Raw genomic sequence first — 25,523 nt, 5'->3', positions numbered from 1 at the left:
AGGACGACGATGGAGATGCTCCAATGAGCATATATCTCTGCGAACCATAAGTTAAGTGCCTTCAGCATGGAATTGTTCCACTTTCCCTGTGTCTCACGGAAAACCCAGTGGCTAGAATTCGAGATATTGTGACGTATTTTGATGACGTCCCAACTTGGGATCATCTGATAATGAGCTCACTGAAAGTCTTGAGGAAGAACTGCAGCCTTAATCACGCTCAGGAGAAAGTCAGGGCAGCGTTGCACATCTGCCCAGGGGTGAGAGTTGGGGGGTATTCCAAAGCACTTGAAATTTCTTTCAATTCTCCTCTTTTAAGTTAAAAATGTACTCCACATTTGCATTCTAATCTATAGTATATCCAAGTTAATACTGGAAAGATTTTAAGTTACTTTCAAATTAAATGTCTCAACTTTCCCTCCCCTGCCTATTTCCACCCTGTGCCATCTCCAGAAAGTAAGGGCACACATGTTTCTCTGTGGCTGACACCCACAAGCAGCAGAGCTGGGAGGTACAGTAAGGAGGTAGGTAGTCTGAGCTGCCCAATTTAACCAAAAAAGCAAGTCATCCTAGAGCTACTCAAATGCTCCCCAGCTTTCTTTTCTTCTATAAAAAGCAACCATTAGTGAGCTGCTTTGTTATCTAACCTCAAAAAGAAAGTACCCTGTGATTTGGATCCACCTGCAGGCAGATACTCAATTTGTAGGTTGTTTTGTTTTGTTTGATTTCAGAGTGAGAGGAGAAAGGAGATTTCACAGAACCTGTGCCCATGGACTCTATAGAATACATACTCTTATCATCAGTTCTTCAGTTGATGATGCTAAAGCTGTGCACAGCCCCACAGCGTCTTATCGCACGGGTGTACCAATTGCTTTCTACTTAAAATCACTCTTCTGTGCAGATTGAAACCACGATTGCAGTAATCAGGGAACATGGTTATCTCCACAGCAGAGGGCCAGCGCTCCCTCTCCAGACCCACTTTTATCACCTCTCCTGACCTGCAGCCGCCTCCAGGGCTTTTTTCTAGGCAGGAGCCTTTCCCTTATTATGTTAGTCTGTTTGCAGTCCCAGAATGTCTTGCTTGGCATTTATGAATCCCACTCTGAAAAAGCATGAGGCTTTGAGCTGTCTGTCCTTGGATGACATTGGGCCACTTGGATGACATTGGGCCACTTTCCTTGGAAGTTCACATAGAATTCCATTGAATCTCTGTCCATCCAGGGGAGGAAAGAATGTCTGGAAATGAGACTCCTTAGGTTTCAAACCAACACAGTTATTTGTCCACTCATTCATTTGTTTTTAAAACACACTCTTATTGAACACCTTTTATATGCCAGACCTGATTGCTGGAGTCTGAGCATACAGAGATGAATAAAATATAGTCTCTTTTCTCAAGAAGATCATGAAAGCTCTCTATAAGAAAATCCTGCTTCACCAGAAGACCAAAAGGAGACTTCTCGGGTAATTTGGTGAAGTTCATACAGCATACCCAGGAAATGGGTGAACACATCGTCTGGGAGCAGCATTAGGTGGCCCAGAGTTGACTCTAATATTGGAAAGACTTTGAAGAACCATGGAGATTCAGAAGCGCAGGAGAGGAGTGATATCAGCATCATGACAGAATAAGATGTCCCCTGTTTTTGCCCCCTCCAACAACGATAATTCGGCATCTATCCATGGACCTTTAAAAGTGCTTTTCTGGGAGCTGTGGGATCCAGCACCACAAGCCAAGGGATCCAGGAGCAGTCTCACCCACCTGGGCATCAGGTAATAGACATGCAGACCCTAGTCCCAGCTGTGGACCCTGCTGTGGCCGGTGAACCAGCTCCAGCTCCTCTTGGCCATGATCCAGGAGCTCCTGGAAAACACTCTCAGCCAGTCACCCACAGATGAGAGAGCCTCTGTGGAAGTTCAGGTTTCCAGAGAAAGACTTCCAGCGCACTACTGGGGGAAAAAGATGCAAATTTGAATGCATTGAAGTGAGTAGGAGGAATAGTTTGACTCTACCCACGTCGCCCCTCCCCCAAGATGGCCCAGCTAAGAGCCAAGAGAGATCTTCTAGATTACCCGGGGTTTATCCTGTGGGGAGAATGAGCACCCAGCTTCCCCAGCTATGCTGGATGCTACCAAAGAGGCCCTTGTCTCTCCTACAGCATCTTGAATGCTAAATCATGAGCTCATGACTGGGGGCAGGAGGAGGGTGGGAGAGCAGAAGAGAGGGCATTAAAGGGATGCAGATCCTACTAACTGGACCATGGCCTCCATCCAGCAGCTGGCCCACGAGCCACTGGGAGCACCTTGCCCATGGATTCCCCCAACAGTGGTCCACAGGCAGCCCTGCTGCTCCACATGCCTCACCCATATCCCCCTACCCTGTGGCCTGCTTCCTGTGCACGTTCCCAATGTCAGTGGAGAGAGCGAGCCTTGGCAGATGGCTAGTGAGCATGCACAGAAAGCCAGCCTGAATCTGAGGACCACAGAGAGACCACAAACTTGAACTCCAGCAAGTTTTGTTTGGGAAAACAAAAGGGAGGCTATCAGTACTTGGCTTGGCACACTGCAGGATGGAGAAAAGGCGTAAAGCTCCACTCATTCTCAGAGAGAAGATGGTGACCTCCTCTGGCTGGTGAGCTGGAATTCTTCCAGCCACAATTGGTAGGGAGGTTGGAGCCCATAATGCAAGCATTGCCTTTCTGGAGAGTTCTCTGAGTTCCTAAGCCCTTCAAGTACTGAGACTGGCAATTCTGTCTCCTCATTCCTGCAGGAATCCTCTTGGATCTTTCATTCTTTTAGTGAAATTCACCAATCTGCATTTCCTTATCTTTTTCTCCAGCTTCCTCACTCCATTCCTTCCCTTATCATGCTGTAGTTGATACTAAACATTAGGAGAGCCATTTATGAAGTGCTTCCTATGTGTCGGGCTCTGTGCCAGGTATATAAATATTTGACATGTGACCACAACAGCCTGTAAGACTAAGACGTCATTACTCTTTCTGGCTGATGAGGAAAGGGAGGTTTGGAGGGGTTTGCCCTTGGTCCCACAGCTCACTAGAGTTGGGGAGCCACTGTTCTAGCCTGGGGTAACTCACTTCAAGGCCCCCTGAGCTCTTCACTGCTCAGTCTCTCTCCTTATCTCATCAGCCCTTAAACCCTCTGTGGAGAAATGGGGAAAATCTCCAAGCAAGTTCAACTCACAGGCAAAAAGTGATTCCCTGATATTCGTACATGATTAACATGCCCTATGCCGATTATGTGACACGGTGCCCTTAAATAATCAACTTTTCTTTTTCATGTCTTACTTACTGTTATATGTGGAAAATAATCATTTGTCAGCTTGTGCAGGACTCCCCTGGGGAAAGCAGGAGATTTTTGCTTCCATGCTGCATTAGTCACAGCTCTCCAGGGAAACAGAACCAATCCTACAGAAATGTATATCAGTCAAGAGATTTATCATAAAGAATTGGCTCACGTAATAATGGAGGCTGGCAAGCCAAAATCTGCAGAGCCACTGTCCCGATTTGAGTCTGAAAGCCAGAGAAGCTGCTGTAGAACCAGGAAAAGCCAACGTCCCAGTTCAGAGGCAGTCAGGCAGCAGAGAATTCTCTCTTACTCAGGAGAGAGTCAGCCCTTTCTTCTAGTCAAGCCTTCAACAGATTGGATGAGGCCCACCCACTTTATGGAGGGCAATCTGCTTTACTAGGCCTACCAATTCAAATGTTAATCTCATCCCAAAAACATCCTTGCCAAAATACCCAGAGTAACATTTGACTAAATATCTGGGCACCCCATGGCCCAGTCAAGTTGACACATAAAATAGACTACCACACATCCAGTTGAGGGGTGGCCGTTGTCTAAAATGTCATGGTGAGGATGGAGGGCCAGCATGGTGAGAACTCGAACTGGGATAAATTACTGATGTCTACCTGGACCTGAGGGGAAGCAGGCCAGGGGACCAGTGGTTTCCATCTGTGTTATGACTTTGTGATACAAAATCACATGAAAGAGGGAATAAGAATGAGTGCCTTCCACAAAAGTTACATGAGACTGTGTAATTCATAGGGGAGAGTAGCTTGTAGAAATTAAGTTCCCTACTTCATTTTTATACCTCACTTGATTGTTAATTCCTAGCAGACTGCCCCTCTCTGAGAGTAATAACTTAAAGAATTGAAGAAATCTTACGTCAAAGTATCCATATTGATCCAAAAAGTATAAAGAAAATATTATTAATATTCTACTATTCTTTCCTTTTATATTTGTTAGAGCTTGGTATAAGGTGAGAAATCTAAATTAATTTGGAAGAATTTTTCTTTTACTAAGTTCTCAAAATAAGGATTAGTTTGTTTTATTTTGATGCAATCTGCGTTTGAAGATCTATTTGAAACACGTGTGTGTGCTCATCTGGAGTAGAGTGTAGACATGCACCAGAGCTTCCACAGTTTGTTGATACACGAATTCTAAGTCCTGTGTGTATGTTGTTTTGTTGTATTGTTTTCGTCTGTTTGTTTGCTTCTTTGTTTTTAATAGACCAGGCATTTGGAAAGACCTAAAGACCATGGGTTCAGTGTCTCTCTTTATATTCTTCATCACACTGCTTGTTCTGGGGAGACAGGTAAGAAGTCTTTTTTTTTTTAATATAACTTCTCTAAAGTGCTGTGTTAATAATACTTTGCTGATGTGCATTGTAGTGACTTTCATGCAAACAGATGCTGAAGCATCAGAATCATCTCATCACTTAAGAGAAAGGCAGGCAGTGCGAGGTGTGCATGCTTAGAGATCAGCAGAGGGAAGAAAGGGTCTTTCATTTTTTCCATAAGAGGCAGACTTTGTGAGTGGGAGAGATGTGAATCAATTAATTTCCTGCTAAATCTCAAAATAAATACATAGGTTTTTGTAAGCCTACGAAAGTATCGCCTCAATAGTTGACGCTAATTGGAAAAATATCTTCTTGCCTGGGGTTTCATTTGCATTTGAGAATGTATGGCAGGCTTCTTTTTCTTTGAAATGGGTATGAATACCTTTGCTGTCACTTGCAACATCCCTAGAAATACTGTCCTCTGTTCAAAATTTTATTTTGTGATGCAAATTAAATGATTCCTCCTGGGGCCTCCCACCTCCTTCTGGCCTCCCAGTAGAGTGGGTGCAGCATTTTTAAGGACAATATTCTTCCTCTGCCTGCCCACAAGCTCAGTCACCCAAAGACTAAAGACTCATCCCAAACCAGGTGGCTCTGCCTCAAACGACGTTTGTTTTAAGTTCTTTGATGGCTAGTGTGAAACAAAAAAGTGATTTATTTGGAAATAACCAACAAAGAGGCAATGCCAATTAAATTGTATATGCATCACTAAACAGTTCAATTATGGATGTGGCAATTATCTGAGAGGCAAATTATAGATTGCGCGTTTTGGTCTGGCTTCCACTTCTCCCCAGTAGTAAGCTGTTAATAATGGCACAGTCAGGGCAGAGTCCAGATCTGTGACTGCCAGTCCAGTGGCCTGGGACCAGTGTCCTCCTCCGTCTTCCCCAGCAGTGCCAGTGGCCTAGGCCAGTGGCCTAGGAGCTCACAGTGCAGCCCTCTCCACTCTCCTAGAGCTGAGCTGTTGTCCTGCTGCAGTGTCAGAAGATCGCTGTCTCTGCTCCGTGCCCCCTGCCTCTGTCCCTGGCACATGCTCGGGTCTGCATTCTTTGGCTTACAGTGTTGACCACCTGCACATTTTTGCTGAACCCATTACACTATGTCCTGTTCTTTCTCCCTGGTTTCCTTCGTCTCTCTGGCTGCCTGGCTTTCTCCGCAATCAACCACCTTTCTACATTCACTCATAGAGAAAAGGCATGTCCTGCCTCAGGAAACCTGATAATTTCGATGAAAGAACTCGGCTTCCTTGCAGAATATCACCTAGATGATCATTCTCAGGAAGCAGCATGGCCGTCCCCTCTGTGGGGTCATCTCTTTCTCCATTGTGAGCCGGGGATGTTTTGTGCTGCAGTTTCTCCTGCTAGAAGGATCACTCACACTGCCTCACAGCAATACATTTTAAGAATCTGGAATGGAATTCTCCCAACTTTTTTATTGATCATTGAGATCATAAACAGGCAATACCACTATTTAAGTGTCGTTGAATCCAGTGGCTGCTCACTGATCAGTTACTCTCTAATTGATTTAAAATAAATAATCAGGAGTATGCAATGTTGTGGTGGGGCATTGATTTAACAAAATAGTGCTGATACCATCTTACAAGGAGTCATTCCTTTTTTGTCACTAATGTAACAATAAGGAGGCTGACCTTCAGTCTGAAATCATTAAATGAATGATTTACTAAGGTCCCGAGTATTCTGGGCTGACAAGAACCCCGAAGTCTATGATATAGTGCTTTTGCAAACCATCGCAGAAATGCAAGTATATTATAAACAAACATCCAATATTTGAAATATGGTTTTCAAGTTTCATAAGTATTCATGGCCTCAGCATTATTTATTTTCTGAAAGGTTTTGTAAATCATAACACAGACATTTTGCAAGTTATTTCTGTTGTCGTTTGTCCTAATGGCTCGCCTGCCCCATGACCATCTTTTTTGAAATGATGGCTATGTGTTTGCTTTCTGAGCAAAATAGTATACTAAATATTGCTCTAGGCATCTAAGAAACCGTAATGAAAACATAACACACATCTCGGACAAGAGCTACAGTCGTACTCTCTGTACTGAAATATGGTTTGTGCTAGAAATGCTAGCTAAGTCAAGGGCATCCTTTGAAAAAGAAAGATGCCCTGTTTTTCACCTGAGTTTAGATGACAGCACACTGCCATCAAGGGTGTGCATTTTTAGTGGGTTCATTCGAGATATGGAACAGGCAGGTGGCAGTCTAGTGACCTGAGAGTGAGGCTAAAGTCACTGTGAGAGTTCAGAATCCCGGAGTAAGTGCCATCATGGCTGCCTGCACCCCGGCCCAGGGACCACTTCTCTCCATGTAGAAAGACGGAGAGCCCTTCAGTTCCTCAGCTTGTTTTGAAAACTAGACAAAGCATAAAACTGCCCTTGAGGTTGTGCAGAGATGTGAAACACAGCAGTGAGGGTCGATAGGGTTCCAGATACAGCCTGGATGCCTCTTCCAGCCTCTTCCTGCTCTGTCCCATCCTTAGAGCCAATGAAGAGCAAATTCCATGTCTCTGAGTGGGATCTAGGCCCTGAGAACTTGGAGAGTAGCCCCAGACGGAATCCAAGAGATGGGCAGTGATGTGAGGATAGAGGTTCACGAGGCAGGGCTGCTGTTTCAGCTGACATGGCACAGAGTCCTGGGATCCTCTTCAGCACTTCTCTTCCCCAAGGCACGGTCACGGAGGCAGTGGCTTCCTCCTGGCCCTCTGCTGGATCTCCTCACGTGGCCTCCCCGTGTGTCTGGGTGCCATCTCCCTCTCCTTTCTCTTATAAGGACACCCGTCCTTGGGTTTACAGCCCACCCTAAATCCAGGATGATCTCATCCTGAGATCCTGAAGTTAATCACATCTGCAAAGACCCTATTTCCAAAGAAGGTCACAGTCACCATTACCAAGGCTGGGACTTGGAACTATCTTTTGGGGGGACACCATTAAATCCCTCATGACTGGTTTTGGATAGAAACATTTGTCTTCCTTTGGGAGCCCTCCACAATGAGTTTTAATGTCCTTGTACGTCAAGGAGAAGGTTCTACAGCAGAGTGCATTGGTTGGGAGGTGATAGGTGAAGATTTGGCAAAATGTGGCTTCAGTCCAGTTGAACTGGTTCCAAAGTGCTCTGATTCCTTTGAGTAGGAAACTTATAAAATGCTTCCTGTGATGCAGTAGCAGTCGTTAAGAAAACCTGAGCAACCTCTGAATATGGTTTATGGAAACCTTTCAAACTTGCTGCCTGCCTCACTGGCCCCTTGGTTCCATCTCATGTTTCATTTTTGTCTAATCCCGAGTGTATATCTGTGTCTTCCCAATGCCACTGCCATAGGTTGCCTCTGTCATTTTAGTTTAAAACCAGCCACACCACTCGTTTACCATCCCCCCCAAAAATCCAAATAATTAATCTATTCTCCAAGCAAGAAGGCTTTTCTAGTAAGTGCATAGCATGATTTCCATAAATACAGAATGTGGAAAATTTGGCATTAATGTAAAAATTTATTATAGACAAATTTTAAAAATATCCCTTATGCAATCTTTTTTTTAAAAAGTGTCACTATATGAGGTAAAAATAAATGTCACACCAGAGGAGGAGGAATGATTTTTGAGTGTACCATACATAGTTTGAATCAAACCTAATCAATGAATGATCATTTTTCTTTCAGTTTTCAAAATGTGAATTTTTTTTTAATTGCCATCTATGCATGAAAGGCCATGTGTATGTCTATGTTTTGTTTTGTTTGTGCTGTCATTGGTATAATTAATCAAACCAATAAAATGAACAAAACCCCTGCATTTAGTTCTTCTTTGCATTTGTTTGTCAATAAGTTACTATCTGTGCTGAAAATACACCCTCTCTACTAGGCCCTACTGTTATAGGAAGATTCATTCAAGGCTGTTTCATTATATTAAATTATTTGCATCTTACCAAGCACAAAATGATGTCAAAACCAAAGAGAGCCTTTGACAGTAAATGGGTCTCTCCATTTCTGCAATGTTAATAACAACTGGTTTTAAAAAACATTGCATTTTAATACATTAAAAGCCTGAACACATATGTTTTTACTAGCAGGCACCATTCTAATTAAATGATATCAAAATGAACTTTTGTCTAAATATAATGTCATCCTCTGAGTATAATGCAGTCTCAAAAGAAAAAATACATATTTTTCAATGAACACTTAATTATATAATTTGTGGTAGGGGAAAACTGATTTTCAGATATTAAAGGCAAACCGCCACAAATGAACACCATTATTTTTTAAATGCAAATCATCCAACAGTGCACTCTCCCTACTAATGTATTTTCCATTTTTCATTTATTCATTATTTATATTCTATTATGTCTCTTTTCAAAACATAATCCAAGCCATCTTTTATTAACATAACTATGCGAGAAGCTTTCATGTCATTTTTTCTGTCAAGCCTCCAATATAGCTATTTTCTCTGTTCCTGAGGCTGGTTCTTTCCAGAACTTGTTTGCAAATCTGTGTTAGAGGCTGAATGAGAGACATTTTGGGGGAACAGAGGGCTTTGTAGGGAGGGTGACAATTCTGTCTGGGGTTCTTTTTTCGGTTTTGTTTCGTTCTTTTTATTTTCTCTTTGAAACCTCCACTCTCTGGCAGGACAAGATGCCTATTGTTTCTTTACCTCTGTGTCCTCTTGTAACAGAATGAATATTACTGTAGGTTAGACTTCTTATGGAAGAACAAGTTCAAAAAAGAGCGGGAGGAGATAGAAACCATGGAGAACCTGAACCGCGTGCTGCTGGAGAACGTGCTTCCCGCGCACGTGGCCGAGCATTTCCTGGCCCGGAGTCTGAAGAATGAGGTCAGACGGTGTGGGGGCTCCTGGCTGAGCGGAGAGTGGCTTCTGGCCAGGAAGGGGTGTGGCTCGTAGCTGTGAAGGGGCAGCGGGCCGGGTGCGGGCTGGAAGCTCCTGAGTGTTCAAAATGTCCAGTATTGGCCTAAATTGGTCTGTTTTCCAGAGGATATAGATTGGTTGTCTCGACACGAACTGAGAATAGCGAGTTAGAATCCCCTCAAAGTCTTAGCGTGGTGTTGATTTAGTATTCCTAGTTTTTCTTCCCCAATCAGGTAAGGTTCTGAATGTGCAATATGAGGCACTGGGGTTCCAAATATGTCACAAGAGTGGCCATCATCCTTTCCCTGGTGTGAGAGGACACTTTCCTTACCAGCGCACAGTAGAATCAAGAGGCAGAATTATACCGTCCGTCCCGCACACCCACGGTTTCCTTCCTCCTGTCTTCCCTGAGAGCCTTTTAAGGGTCTTAGAATTCCATTAGAGATAGACTATGAAATAGACAGAATTTAGGCAGTATCCCCACAAGAGCAGATCAAAGACAAGTCCATCTCTTTAAATGGATGAAATGGGAATTTCATGGGATGCCTAAAGGAATAGATATTTAACTAGAGTTGGAAAAACCAGAGTGTCATTTCAGTGTTTAAGTGGCTTGTGAAATGAATGCCATCAAATTTCTTTAATATTGCTAAATTACCAGAGTCAACAGATGTCTCTACAGTGGAACTCTATTAATTTAAAAAACATGTATTTGAGCATCCACTGTGTGCAAAGGCCTGTGTTCGGGACTGTGGAGTTTCAGGGATGTATGAGGTGCAGTCCCTGTTCTTAGGAAATTTTCATTGAGGGCTGGAGTGCATAAGGAACCAGGACACCGATAGAGGGATGAACTGATTAACAGAGAAACTTGACCTTATTGATGGTAGAGCACAAAGCAGCCTCGTGTGAGAAGACTGAGAGCCCTATTTTCTGTAGCATATTTAAAGTTGACATTAAGAAGAAAGTGCCGGGGGCTGGCCCTGGGGCCGAGTGGTTAAGTTCGCACACCCACTTTGGAGGACCAGGGTTTCGCCAGTTTGGATCCTGGGCGTGGACATGGCACCGCTCATCAGGCCATGCTGAGGCGGTGTCCCACACAGCACAACCAGAAGGACCTACGACTAGAATATATGACTATGTACTGGGGGGCTTTGGGGAGAAGAAGAAGAAAAAAAAAAGAAGAAGATTGGCAACAGATGTTAGCCCAGGTGCCAATCTTTAAAAGGAAAAAAGAAGAAGAAGAAGAGGAAAGTGCCAGGTGGTATGTGAGATGCTACACATTGTCACTCTTGTCTTCTAGGAAGTGTGCCAGGCATGGTGAGCTGGTCCAGGGTCCCATGGCAGGTCTGACTGACTGTGGACCATTCACTTTTCTCTTTCTTCTGGTGTTTTCTGCCTTCAGGAGGTTATTCAGCAAACTATTTACCTATTGGTCACAGATGATGAAATCACTACATCTATTAGGAAGGAACCATCTGTTTTCATTAGCAATATAAAAACTTCTCTATGTCTATATGTCTAGCGATCAATGCAGTTTATAAATTCAGCATGTACTGAGGGTTGCCCCTGCCCTGTGGCCAGGCTAGTTCTGGACTTGGATGCAAAGATGGACGGGATAGAGGCGGCCTCGTTCCCAGGAGGTCACAGGATCCTGGTGTCTCCAAGGCCACTCACAGCATAAATGTGGGAATACAGAAAGACAACCATTGTAAGGAAGCGACTTCTGAACCTGAAAAGAAAGTGCTAGAAACTAGCAGGGAGATGGAGGCGGGAGAGGGAGAGGGCAAGAACACTCAAGTCTCCAGGGGTCTACCTCTGGCCGGATGCCAGGACAGCGCCCAGGTCAAGACCTGGAAGGCCGCGGGTTCAGCCCCACAGGCTATGCAGCCTCTCCTTCCCCTATTGACGTCTCTCTGGGCCAGGGATTCAGTGGATTCTCTCTCTCCTTTCCTGCTTGCCTGACTTATTCTAAGCAAGCATCTGAACACAGTTGCCCCTTTGCAAATCCTGAGGAAAGGCAGGGTGGGGAAGGAGAATAAAACTTACATCTAGACAGCGTGGGTTCCAATCTTAGTCCCTATGTTTTCCATCATGGGAACTTGAGCCGGTTACTTCTCCAGGCTGAGCCGCAGTCTCCACATTCCTCAGAGGAGAAGAACTGAGCCTTACTTTGCAGCTGCCTTAGGTAGAGCGTGGGACATTTACACATTCATCACACTGAGTATCCCTCCAGGTGAGGCAGGCATGTGACACAGCAGGATAGAGCCCCCCCATCCACACAGGTGGGACATACCTGGCAGAGACGGCCGCATCTTAAGCTGGCAGCACATTGACTCACCCATTTGCTGAGTGGCCCTACTGTATGCCCAACCAGTGACCCTCATGCCACCAACACAACTCTCCGGTGCTCCCAAGAGAGGGTGCCATTTCCCTCCAAGTCTCCTCATTAGTGCTGCTATTTTAAGAATTAAAAGCACACACAGGTCTCCTTCAGCCTTCACCACGCGGGGGGCCTCGTGGGGAAAGGCTGCAGAGTGGAGGCAGGGTGGCGTGGTGGTTTGAGTCCCCGCTCTGGTGCTGCCTCAACTACGTGGGAACTTTCCAGGGACAAAGTAGGAACCAGCACATTTAGATGAAACTGGCTTTGTGCCTTGTTTCCTCATTTGTCAGGTGAAGAAGGTGACTTCCTCGGGAGCCTCATCCGTGGCCCCGTGAGCCCTGTGTGTGTGCACGAACCTGTCTTCAGGCACTAAAATAATTTGCCCCTGCGGACACTCAGGACCTGGGCGCCACGCTCCCAGCTGTGGCTCGGGAATATGGCTCCTTCTTCCTTCAGGAAACATACCTGTGACCCTGGCAGCCTGCAGCCCTTAGGAAAATGAATAGGAGCTCAGTTTCAGAGCTTTCCAAACTCTCACTACCACCAATGGCTCCAAGTGCCATAACAGCCATATTAGGGGTCTTTGGTTTGTGCTCAGGTTCCTGCCATCCCCACACAGCGGTAGATTTGCACCCTCTAGCTGTTGCCCTGACATTGTTCAGGAGGGTAGAGCCACACACACTGAATCTCACGGTGGGGGCGTCAGACCCCTGAGACCATCCTTGAAATGATGGCTTCATTCTGCACAGCTGTGGGCTACCAGGTTCTCTGTATTTAGTCAGACAACACAGAACTCCCCTTGGCTCTAACTTTCCATATTTTACTGACAGTTTTTGTTGGTTAGGTCAAATATTGGTGGGGGCCGGGCGGGGGTGGGGGGAGCTACCCAAGCAGCCACTGTAAGTCTTGGAAATTAAATCACAGGGAGCCGCCGCAGGGCAGCGCGGTCTGCTCAGACTCCGCACTCTCGGTAGGGCAGGTTTGCTCTCAGGTCGCTGGAGATCAAACAGTCAGTGTAGGAGATTCTGTTAGCAACTGTCCTCTTGGGAAAAATCCTGGATGCAAAACAGAGCCTGACCACAAAGGGTCTGAACAAGAAAGAGAATGACTAACCCATCACTTAAAGGGTCTGAGCGCTCCCACCGTGAGTCTCAAGAAGGGAGGGTCTGGTTTTTCTGTTTTCTTCCCCAAAACTCATAACAAGGTTATTATAAAAAGACTCGTTTGAGTGCATAAACCACAGCAAACTCTTGCCCCTTCCTTCTGACTTCCCGACAGTTTGGTTGCCTAACTTCTTTTGTCCCAGTGAGAACTTCCTGTGCTCGATTGACTTCATCAATCAGACAGAAGATTCTGGACAGAAGAACCCATTCCCTGACCTAGTGACGTGTAATGCTGACCCCATAATCCCAGGCCGGCTGAGATTGTTTGACCTTCCACAGCGAAACAGTGATGCTGTCTGTGCTATTTAACAACATAGAGGGGCCGGCCCAGTGGCTAAGTGGTTAAGTTTGCGCACTCTGCTTTGGCGGCCCAGGGGTTCGCCAATTAGGATCCTGGGCATGTACCTAGCACTGCTCATCAAGCCATGCTGAGGGGGTGTCCTGCATAGTAGAACTAGAAGGACCTACAACTGAATATGCAGTGTACTGGGGGACTTTGGGGAGAAAAAAAAGAGGAAGATTGGCAACAGATGTTAGCTCAGAGCCAATCTTTTAAAAAAAAAATAGTGATATGATCAAGGTTGCTGGCCCCTCCACAGTGTCAGGGTCAAATAGATGTGCCCTGGGTGAGCTCTCTCTCTCCCCCTAAGGCTTCCCCGAGGGGAAGGTCTAGCTATTTTTGCACCTGTGGGACCTGAAGCAGGATCAGTTCCAGTGGATTCCAGACCCCTCGTGGCAGAGGATGGCTGATACTGGGAACCAAGAGAGATCCCTGTGCCCAAGGGCAGGCCTTCTTAGAGTGAAAGGATGCCCGTAGCGCCTGCTAAACGTGCCTTTCCTGGGCCCCTGCTTGGCAGCTGAGAGCACAGGTCTGGCCCCAGCCATGGCACTTCTCAGCTGTGGTACCTCAGGCTTCCATCCTCTCAGAGGCTATGATTGATTTCAAAAGCAATAGTTCACGTAAAGCTCTTAGAGCAGTGCCTGGCATGCAGTAAACACTCAATTTTAGTTATTTTTGAGCAAATATCCCAAGCTTATGTAAAACTTGAGGGTCACCACCCCCAAGAATTTATCAGTACCTTTCAAGGAAGGCTTCTCCCTCCAGCTCTTCAGGGCCTGAACAGAGTGGGGAACATTTTGCCCGCCCCCGTATCCGGCAGCATCCCCCTTCCAGCTCCTTCTCAGTGGGGTGGCCTGGACACTCAACGCTTCGGATGCAGTGACCCAGGGTTATTTTTAGAGCTTGGGGTGGACAGGAGCAGGCCTTTCAGTCCCACGGTGAAGGTTACTGCTCCATGGTTTTCTGGAACAATCCTTGGGAACGTGACACATGACTTAGGCCAGGACTCACATTAACAAAGAGCCTGCAGGCATGTCGTCTTGAGTCTCCTACTCACATGCATGGATGTACAGAGGAAATTAACATCCCTTCAGAAATAGAGAGTAAAGAATAATTTAACCACTATAACAATTCCAAAAAGCTTTTATTTCAATGAAAACCTGTTTGCTATGCCTGTGCTCCGGGCGAGTGAGCAGAGAGCTGCTGCTCGTTTCCAAGCCCAGGTTGCTGGCACGTCTTCTTCCTCCCTGGGGGCAGGGGGTGCATTTGTTTTATAGTCGTGCACCACATAACAACCTTTCAGTCAGCAGTGGACCGCGTGTATGACAGTGGTCCCATAAGATTAATACCATAAAGCCTAAGCATATAGTAGGCTTGTCTAAGTACACTAAGTTTCTCTAAGTATCCTCTATGATGTTTGCACAAGGGCGAAATCGCCTAATCATTCTGCATTTCTCAGAACATGTCCCTGTTGTTAAGCAAAGCATGACTGTGTTTGAAACTTCCTCAAGCTTCTCCATCAGCTGTGGACTGTTCTGGCCAGAATCGGCCCACAGGCCATTCAGACTCAGAGAAAGAGCTCTGTGCCCCCAGAAGGAGCCCGCTGGTTTATAAACCCTGCTCTCAAAACTGTTGTGCTGTGGCAAGAACGTTTCTGAGAGGCCCTTTGAACAGATGTCAAAGCTAGCTTTCATCACTTGTTGAAAAGACAGCATTTTGTCACCAAATCAACCTTTTGCCGAGTCCCTGGATTGTGTGTGATTTAGAGCCAGGCAGCCTCATTCCGGGAGAGATGAGGCTGATCAAAACAAGACACAGATGTCACTGCAGCTGTGCGAGGAGTTCACCAGGCGCTCCAGCAGTACGTCCCTTCTAAGTGAACTGTGAGCCCCCCAGTGGCCGCCAGCAGATCCTTCAACCCCGTATACTCAGGCGAGAATGCCACTGGGGTTTCAAGGGATGCTTTTGTGCTTTCTAATTATTTGACTCCCTAAATAAATTAGGCATTGGCTGACATTTGGGGGCATGAGGTGCTGAACGGTTAGCACATAGGTCAGCAGGGGGTAAGGTGAAGGAAGGGGCCCCTCCTTGCTGCAGGGTGAGTCCGTCAGAGAGAGCACTGAGGTGGAAGCTGGGAAACCTGAGCACCAGTAGCAGTTCTGAACATTTCTAGGACAAACCAAGCAGACACCTGGTATACCCACACCTGGATGTTAGGCAGCACTAACCACACTTGTTTCCATGGTCTCTTTATTTGTTTTCTCTCTCCAGTTGGACTCGAGCTCCTTGAGGGCAGGGCTTGTGTTGTCCGTCTCTGTGGCCCTACCACCTGGTATGAAGCCGAGAGATGTGTGTGTGTGTGTGTGTACCAGGATGCTAAAGTGAATTTCAGCCTGTAACACCAACAGACAGTAGTTCCCATCTTCCAAAGGGAGGGTTGCACGTTTACAAATGCCCCACTTTAAAACTAGTAACACGACTCTTGACCCTTCACTCGTGGGGAACATATGAATCAGCCAGGAGACTAGAGGTTGGAAGAGGGATTTTGGACAGAATGTAGTGAGAAGTGAACCCCCTCCTAAAGGGTCAGTGGGGAATCCTCCTTTTACCACTAGCCTCATGAACAGACGGGAACTACTCAGTTTGGGATGTGTACCCAGTGACTTGGGTCTCTGAGTGGTCCTGAGGAAGCACCTCCATCTGGAGCACACAGCTGACAGGCGGGTCCTGACAGGTGGGAAATGCCGAGGGCAGGGGCTGGTTGAGCGTCTGGGCTAAGAGACTTGGAGCTGCAGATGTGAGTACAATGGGACTATCAGGGTGTGGAGGACAAAGTGTCCTGAGTGTTGCTCAGGGACCAAGCAAGAGAAAGACAGTTGGCTTGGGATCATTTTAGATCCTGTTTGAAAGATCTGCCCAGAGGAGTGAGTGGGCCCCAGCAGAGAAGCCAGAAGAAAGTCCAGAAAGCCCGGGGCAGAGAGAGCAGTCACGAGCAGGAGGGGAGTGCATCGTCCACTTCAAGGAAACCTCAGGCAGGATGTCCAGTGATGGGGACAGGAATGGGAGTCTTCAAATAACCCAGGAAAATGTCCAGCAGGTTTTAGTGCACAGGGAGCATGATGCAAACTTTCCTTCTCCAACAGACATGTCTTTCTTTCCCATTCTCCACCCTTGGTTGGTTTGGAAAACCTAGCTAGCAAGTTGGAGGCGTTGAAGTAGAAGGATGAGGAATAGTGAGAGAGAGTAGAAGCCAACCTTCCCCCTTTCCCACGTGTAGACCCCGCTCCTGCAGCAGGCCCACCCTGAGGAAGGGAAAAGTCTCGCATCCAACCAGGTTCAGAGTTTTGACTACCCGTTGAACTAAGCACTTAAATTCTTCATGAGAGGACTTGAATTACCCAAGAGTGACAGGAAGAGTCGTGGGGTGTTGTTCTAAGTTTCTGTCCAGGGTTGAGGAAGAGCTGATCTCACTCACTAAACTGAAAGGGACAGTGACGCAGAAATACAGTTGCTTCTTGATTGTTCTTCCATTACTTGGGTTGGTCGGCAGAATGGTTACATGTGAGTGAATGTTGCAATGCCATCTATGCTCACTTCCAATTCTAAAGCTCAGTGATGCTTTTTGACAGCTAAAAGGTGGACAAGGGTCACCCATTCTAGACCCTGAATTCCCGAATCTCCTCAAAGGCTGCCCACCTGCCCTACCCTCATGCCCACAACCTCTTGAAGTATAAGACAAGCTCAGGTCATTGACCCATCAGCTTGTGGTCCTCTCTGACCCCAAGCCCAACCCAAGACCTGAGGGAACCTCTCATGAGTTTACAGTATGATTGTAAGCCCTGAGAGTTTCATTAGCTCTGGAGAATTTGTGAAGCTCCCCATTGTGAAGTTCCCCTGATTCTCAAGTATAGTCCTGTGGGAACCTTGAATCAGGGAGCAAGGGGCCAGTGTTGTTTCCATGAAGGTTCCAGGTGACCAATCTGTCAAAGAAGGCAGATGAGAGGCCGGCCCGGTGGCACAGTGGTTAAGTTCACAGGTTCTGCTTCTCAGCGGCCCAGGGTTCACTGGTTCGGATCCCGGGTGCAGACATGGTGCCACTTGCCATGCTGTGGTAGGCATCCCACGTATAAAGTAGAAGAAGATGGGCATGGATGTTAGCTCAGGGCCAGTCTTCCTCAGCAAAAAGAGGAGGATTGGCAGTAGTTAGCTCAGGGCTAATCTTCCTCAAAAAAAAAAAAAAGCAGGCAGATGAGCAGTTTGCATGCCCAAGCCCCCAGCAGCACTCACAGCCTGCAGGTGCCAGACCAGTACTCCAGAGATTAGTCCTGGTCCCTAAGCCAGCTGGGAGCCTTGGTGGGTCAGCCAATTCCCATGACCTTCCATTCCCTCTTTTTAGCCCATGGTTCTTAATCAAGGCTACACAGCAGAAGAACCATGGAGCTTTTCAGAAAGATGTACGTGCTTGGAGCCACCCTCGGGAAGAAGGTTCAGGTGGTCAGTGGGGAGGCCCAGGCATCTGCCTTCTTGAAAGCTCCTTTGGTGACTGTCCCACGCATTCCTATTTGAGCACCGTGGAAGGAGATGACACATCTGACCCCATCCAGCTCCAGCAACATGGGGTGCTCGGGGATGAGGCTTCGGAGGGCAGTTTGAGAGCGTTAACCTGGAGTAGTTTGATTAGACCCCACAGGTGAGGTTAAACTAGGCCCTTCTGTCCAAGCAGCCAGTCCGTTCAGGCTTGCATTTCATTATCTCCCATTCCCGGACACCCTTAAAGACCCCAGGGGAAAGGAGAAAGGTAAAGTGACATGACTCGCAAGTGTTGGGAGGCCCCGTGCTGCCCCCGAATCCAGGCAGCACTGCCCATGGTCATGGGGGAGATGCAGGATCAAGTATAAAGTGTAGCATTTGTAAGAGTGATGTCTGCCTCCGATTTGCGAACTACAACCTTCGGCAAAGAATGTAATTGCTCTGTGCCTCAGTTTCCCCATCCATAGATTGAGAATAATAGTACCAGCCTCATTGGATTGTAATTAGAGGCAAGTTAATGCCTGCAGAGTGTTCAGAGAGGCACCCATCCTGTCATGCAGTGGGCACTCAGTCAGGGCCGGTGATTATCATGCTTATTCTTGTCGTCATCGTCTTCCCCAGAGGTTCGCTCTGGATGGTGTCAGCAGACAGCGGGGAGATGCAGAGTACAGAACACAAGTCCTTGACTTGCTAGATGTACCCCTTTTCCTTAAGAGGAAGGAAGTCAGTAGAGCTGACACTACTTTTATAAAACTGGCATTTCTAACTAGAACAGGCTCCTGGGGTCATCTCTCCCCCGTTACCCTGACTTCCTGGCTTAGTCAGCATTACCAGAGCCTAAACTTGGCAGTCACATGTGCCACAGCATGTCTTCCCAGGATATGAATGTTCACAGCAACAACTTTTCGGAGAGAGGAAGGACGGGTCTGCACAGTGAGCCAGCTCAACCACGTTGAGAGCAGAGCAGAAAAGGAAAACTTTGATGCTATGGTTCATGTGTTGTGTGCAGATTGTGAGGCAGTAGCAGAAGACATAACAGGGTGGCTGGCCCTGAGAACAGGAAGATGACACAAGTTTAGCTTTTCCAGGAGATGGTTGTGACCTTCCATGGGTCACCATTGCCCCGATGTGCTTGTTATGAGACCTCAGTGGAGTAAGAACCATTCTTCTGGGAGCCCACCAAACCTTGGAGTCATGGTGCTGTTGAAGGACTCACTCTCTGCCAGGAATTCATCTGGGTGCCCCAGAGAGCAAAGCTCACTGATAACATTCATGCAGAGTGGATTCCCTCACCCTGCCAGGCACGCAAGAAGCACCAGTCACCAGCATTCTCCCCGACACTCAGAGGTTGGCCCTCTTATTTAAGGGAACTGTCCTCAGGTTTCCTGGTGGAGGGAGCATTTCCCATGATGCACTGCACCCACGATGGTACTCAGCTATTCTGCCCTGTATCAGGTTCTTCTGAGGTTCCTGATGGGCCAGCATCAGTGGGAAGGCAGGTCCTCACACTCAGGACGAGCCCCCATGCCCACATAACAGCTTTCCTTTCTAGAACCTTCACTGAACCTAAAGGTTTCACTATATGTTGGGAAAATTATGGAAACACCTTGAAATTGTATTTACGAGACACTGGAATTTTACTCATGTCTTTGGATGAAGAACAATGAGCCTTTTTCTATCTAAAAATAAAAAGCTATCCTGAATAAATGTTGTTGGTGTCAGATACAATATGAGTAGGTAGCCTGAGGAGTTTCACTGGTTCTTTCTGGTGCCATTAAGAAGTAACTTGATGAGTTTCATCTGCTTCTTTTAGGAGACATTAAAGAGAAAGTGCATAAAGACATTAAGAGAAAATGCATAAAGACACAAATCCAAAGAATGTAACCATAATGAGTCATTTTAGGACAATATAGTAGTTTGGGAAATCATTTTGTTTCCCTTCAGTTGCTTAAGGATGCTTTTTTCCTAAGCCAGAAGTCTGCGTCTCTTGCAGTTGTCTAAGGTAGAGATGACAGAAAGGTTTACATGGAAGGGCATCTCATACTAGCTGGTAGTGGCAGCAGAAACACAGGGTTGAGGATTCCGAGCCTGCATCCGGCTCGTTAGCAGCTGTCACCTATGACCAATGGCCAGCACCTGGCATGGGCCTGGGACTAGGGTGCGGCAGGTGGAGTGGGGCACTGGGCAATTTCTTTACCCAGGTCAATGTCAAGAAACACTTGCATCAGGAGCTTGTTTATTAAATGGTTTCCTAACGCTCAGCTCTCCCTTTCCTCCTGGGCAGGACTTATACCACCAGTCCTATGACTGTGTCTGCGTCATGTTTGCCTCCATCCCGGATTTCAAAGAATTCTATACGGAATCAGATGTGAACAAGGAGGGCCTGGAATGCCTTCGGCTCCTGAACGAGATCATCGCTGACTTTGATGATGTAGGTACTCGAGACTCACCCTTGACGGGCAGGGGCAGCCTCAGTCCCACACTTTGGCATGCCTGGGGCTGGCACATTGGAAATTAGTTCAGTATCATGGCATATCTTAACACTAGTCCTTTGGCATAATTTCTAGTGGCTGGCACTAAAGCTTTTTGCTCTATTTAGGTCTCTGACTAATTTGGGGGAGACAAAAGCATTTTATTTTTGAAGCAGTTATGACTGCTAGGAACAACAACCAAAATCGGTTCAATAAAAATCTATCCAGTATGCCATTATATTTTCTAGACAGGCTTGAACTCCAGGGAAAACACTTGTCCATCCCTTTATATATAAAAAAGATAATGAATATATTTATCATAGTAGATTATTGGCATGTCTGTCTGTGCATACTCCAAGGTCTCTGTCAGATATTAACCTGAACTGTGCATGGATGACATGCTTTATTATTGAAAAAGCAATATGTGTGTGGGATAATGTATTTTAGAAGGGACGAAGTTTATGTTTTACAATTTGAAATAGGTGTCATTTTTCAATTTTCAATTTTCTGCCTACAGAGAGAGTATGTGTTTTGTTTTGTGGTAAGAACGAACACACCTCTGGTATTAAGCATATTACTGCTACATCATTCTAATCAATATTGATGAAAATACAGAAAAATCGACACCCGTGAACATAGGTTCATTATGATTCATGGAACTTTGAAATACAGTGATGAAAGTATATAATAAGATGGATTCAGGCCAACCTTCTAAGTATCTTGTGGGACCTGTGCATTTCTCTGCTACCACCATCATCACCATGAGGTTGACTCAAGATTCGTGGTGAAGTGATGACAACCAGAGATTTCCACTGTTAGGCTGCATTTATAGTAAAAAGCAGTGGCATATTTGCTCCAGCTGCGTCTCAATAAAATAAATGTTCCCCAGCACCAGTGGGTGAGTGACAATCCTCCTTCTGGTAGGATTGGTTCATGGATATGTGATATGGGAATATGCTCAACTGTCTTAAATTCTCTGACATGTAATCTTGAAAGAAACTTCTCTGAATGTGGGAGTACCAAGGAAGGGTCAAGAAGATGCTCCCAGTCTTTGGTTGGTGCCATTGTCCTGAGCAGATACGGAACCTTCCAGAATTTCCTTCACTTGCTCTCTCCACCCATTCTTTCTCATTCCTACAGCTTCTGCTCTTATTTTTGCCTTTTCTCCATCCCACCCCAAAGCCTAAAGAAGTGGATGGGGAGGAGTCAAGTACGAAAGTGGTAACTGGTGCCAGAAACTGGGACAAGAAGTTTCGGGTAAAGGCTGATGAGGAGGAGCAGCTCTAGATCTTTATTCCTTCCGCATCAAGTGCTCAGAGGACGAAAGCTGATCCTCAGCACTCAGTGGTCATAAATCACCCTCACTGTGCAGGGAGGACCTCACTCACTGAATCGTACTGTGTATTTAGGCCTTTGAAATATGGACTTGAGAAATGTATTGGAGGCCATTATCACTTGCATCATAACTTATCCTGGTTCTTTCACTAGTAAAATTTGAGAGGTAATTCATGTTAATTGGAAGGAAATCATTACACTGCATTTCCTTCCAAGGACGTGCTCTTTGTGAAATGCATAAAATGTTCTTTCCCATCAAAGCCCAAGGTTAAAGGGTGATTAAGCAGTGTTTGAAACAAGTCATGTTCCCATTACTGTGAATTAGACTTTGAAAATGCTTAGTCTTGGGTCAGCACCTGAGTGAGAAATCAAATGATTGTCATTGCTTCGCAGCTGCTGTCCAAGCCAAAGTTCAGTGGAGTTGAAAAGATCAAGACCATCGGCAGCACATACATGGCTGCGACGGGGCTGAGCGCCGTGCCCAGCCAGGAGCACGCCCAGGTACAGATGCGTCAGCCACAGGGGGGTTCATGGGAGCCTCGGCTCTGCCCACGGGTCATCCCTGGAGCCACAACAGCCGTGCAGTGACCCATATACTGTACTGTGTGCACAACCTAAACATCAGTGTTTAAGGTCTCATGAGAATTCTGGAGGCTTCTGAGGGTCTGTTCACAGAACTTTTTCGGTGGACAGGGGAAGAAACAACCAACCAGTGTGGTAGCTGCTTGATATCAGATAAATATACAAGAAAGTAGAAGATTTGAGCTGTTTATTTAAAGATGACGTGAAAGGATGGCTCCTGATCTTTCAATTAAAAACAAAGTGTTGTCAAAAAAACAAGCTGACCACACAGACGTATGGTTGAAAGGTGATTTGGGCAAAATTGAGTATCTGCAGTCAACTAGAGTTTTTGAGGGGATTTTCTGTTATGTTGTGGTTTGTTTCAGTGTGTGTGTGTGTAAATATGCTTGTGTAACTCGTGGATCCATAAACGAGACTTTCTTTCCCCTCAGAAGAGTGGGCTCCCTGACAGGCACCAGCACAGGTTTGCTGCAGGGCAGAGGTGGGTGCAGCACAGAGGCACAGAACTTACCAGAGCACAGCTTGCTGGAGGCTGGCAGACTCCCCCAGAGAGGGAGGGCTGAGCCCCATATGCTTGGCTTCCTCTCCCACTCCCACCTCCCACTGGCTGGAGCAAGAGAAGGACAGAGGGACAGCAGTATGCTAAAACAGAACTCCGTCCTCCAGGAACATCAGGAGGGGGTCCTCTTATCCCTCTTAACATTCGGGCAGAGACCAGGACGTGCAACATCTGACTCAAAATTAACATGAGCATTTTTCCAAGTAAATAAGGTAATACGTATTTCGTTCGCTCTTCTCTGCCGGTGTCTGCTTTCAGATTATTACTTTTTAATGGGTATGCATTACTTTAATAATAAGGAAAAGTAAAAGCAACTAGCAATGAAAGAAACCTCAGAAGGGTCTTATCTTGGATTCTGAGCAGCGCCCTCCAAGCCATCTTGGCACCTGAGGCAAAAGGAAAAATGTGCACCCCTAGATATGTGGCGGTGTGTATTTTTAATGGTTGGGTTTTTATTGCCAGAATGTTAAAGTGTTGAAAAAGTGTTGGAAAATAAAATATGGAGGTATTAAAGTGTACAACACTGTTTTAATTTTAAATATCTTATTTATACCAAAAACAGAACTAATTATAATTTTACTTTCCTGGCTTTAATGGAAGCAGACTTATACTTTTTCAACACCTTTAATGTTCTGGAAAAAATTAACCATGAAAAAATTAACCATTAAAAAAATAACATAAAATCATGTATATAGGAAGGGACATCTTTCCTTTTGCCCCAGGCTCTGAAATGCTCAGCATAGCCCTGTCAGAACCTGTCTGTCTCAGTCAGCTCGGGCCGCGGTATCGAAACTCCACAGGCTGGCTGGATTCAACAATGGGCATTTATTTTCTCACAGCCCTGGAGGCTGAAGTCCCACTCAAGGTCCTTCAAGGTCCAGTTCCTGGGAAGACCGCTCTTCCTGCCTTGACGATAAGCCCCTGCTTGCTGGGTCCTCACAAGGCAGAGAGAGAAATCTTGGTGAGGAGGGGGTCAGGGCTTCAAGATACAGATTTTGGGGAGACACAATTCGGTTCACAGCCCTATCTTCATTTAAGATTTCAGTATTTAGTTCATTCTGGATTTTTCTGTGTTAATTTTGATTTTTGAAAACATGGCATTGGCAAGCTTTCTGGTGCCCTCTTACTTACACCTGAGATGAGTGCTGACTGTCCTCGCCCTCATCCCAGCCCTGACGAAGGTGGGGAGAGGAAAATAACATGTTGATAAATTTTAATGTGAATATTAGTTATTTTTATAAGAAATGAATGTCACTTTTTGCCTTTTGTAACCTACCTGAAATGAGTTTAAGACTTTGTTTCTCTAGTTATGAACAAAAAGTCTATTTGTTGTTTAAATATTTAGTTTGGCAACAAAAGACATTCAATTAGCAAAATTCGTGGGGTTTCTCAAAGAAGAAGATGTTTTTCTGAAGTCCAAAAAGAGGTGAAGTTATCTGAATAATAGCCTTTCGGTAATTGAGCTTTTATTTGTAATTACCTCTGCATTTTCTATATGCAGTGGCGGCATGCTTATCCCCTGGGAAAATACATGCACAGGAGCCTGTGGACACCCTGTAAGAGCAGTGCTTTTATGCCTGCTTTTGTTTCGCTTCGTTTTTTTAATGAAATAATGTGTTCTAATTTTAAAGCTTAAAGACAACATGACTAAATCCTTGGTTGCATTACGTGTAACAACTGATGGTTGTTTTTAAAGAAGCAGGCATTTGTCAAGAAATGAAACATTACATTGAGAGTGGGCTTGCATCCTAACCCCACTCTCATCATTCCATGAGCATCCGCCTGATAAGCAGATGTTCTGTGATGGAATCCAGAGGTCAGTAGAAATGAGGAGCTGGCCTGCCTCAGTGGCCCTTCATTTTACATCAGGACCTCACTCTCTTCCAAGCCCCACAGTTGCAGCCCCGTTTGTTCCTTGCCATGGCATTTAGACTTCAAGTCATGATAGCTAACTTGTAGTTACAGGTACGTTTTTCATGACTAGTAGAGCATTTTTTTAAGAAAAAGAACATTTCACTAAAAAATTATCATTTCCAGCTTCTCCTGAAAATTGGTAGAGTGTCTACCTGATCTTCTTTCCTGATGATAGCTATCATCAACTGGAGCATAGAAGCAGCAGCTCCATTAGTCTTGGCATGTTCTCCCCAGTTTACCACAATCCACACCACTCCCTATTGCCTCATTTCCTCTGCTGCATTCCAGAGCCTCATCTACTTGCTCAGCCTCTGAGGGGCTTTGCAGTCCCTATTGTCGAGGAAGCCTATCCTTCCTGCCCTAATCAAGGATTAGGATTGTCTCTGGTCTTAGTGATTATGTGAATAGTTTTGATCTTTTTCAAACAAGTTTTACTAAGAACTCAAGTCAAAACCAAAGTACGAAGATGAAAACTTTCATTTGAACCCATGCTTTGATTATATTATTGCATAATAAGCCATACCTTTAGCTTTTACTCACAATTTCAAATAGATTGACATCCATTGCCAGCAACACTTTGGAAAGAAATAACTTGTGGTTCCAGAAAAAGATAGAGGAGCAGAGAAGCAAGAGGGAACAGGGAAATTTATTCTTTTTCAAGGTATGAGTCTTGGTGCTTATTAAACTTTTTAAAACACTTTTATTATTGCTGTCTTTTAAGTTATTTAATTATTTTACTTAAAATTATTATT

At 45.6% G+C, this 25,523-nt stretch overlaps 1 protein-coding gene across 3 annotated transcripts in view; it reads left to right on the top strand.

The window, feature by feature from the left end:
• Window positions 1–25,523, top strand: part of ADCY2 (adenylate cyclase 2) — a 402,902-nt gene that overhangs the window by 361,963 nt on the left and 15,416 nt on the right. For all 3 annotated transcript variants that reach the window (XM_014828435.3, XM_014828434.3, XM_014828433.3), the window contains exons 19-22: window positions 4,522–4,606; window positions 9,309–9,467; window positions 20,195–20,341; window positions 22,110–22,217. In XM_014828435.3, coding sequence (XP_014683921.3) covers window positions 4,522–4,606; window positions 9,309–9,467; window positions 20,195–20,341; window positions 22,110–22,217 — 499 coding nt within the window. The remainder of the gene's footprint in view (window positions 1–4,521; window positions 4,607–9,308; window positions 9,468–20,194; window positions 20,342–22,109; window positions 22,218–25,523) is intronic.

The sequence above is a fragment of the Equus asinus genome, chromosome 10 (genome assembly GCF_041296235.1).
Source record: "Equus asinus isolate D_3611 breed Donkey chromosome 10, EquAss-T2T_v2, whole genome shotgun sequence".
Classification (NCBI taxonomy): Eukaryota; Metazoa; Chordata; class Mammalia; order Perissodactyla; family Equidae; genus Equus; species Equus asinus.
This window is presented reverse-complemented; position numbering and strand designations above follow the sequence as displayed.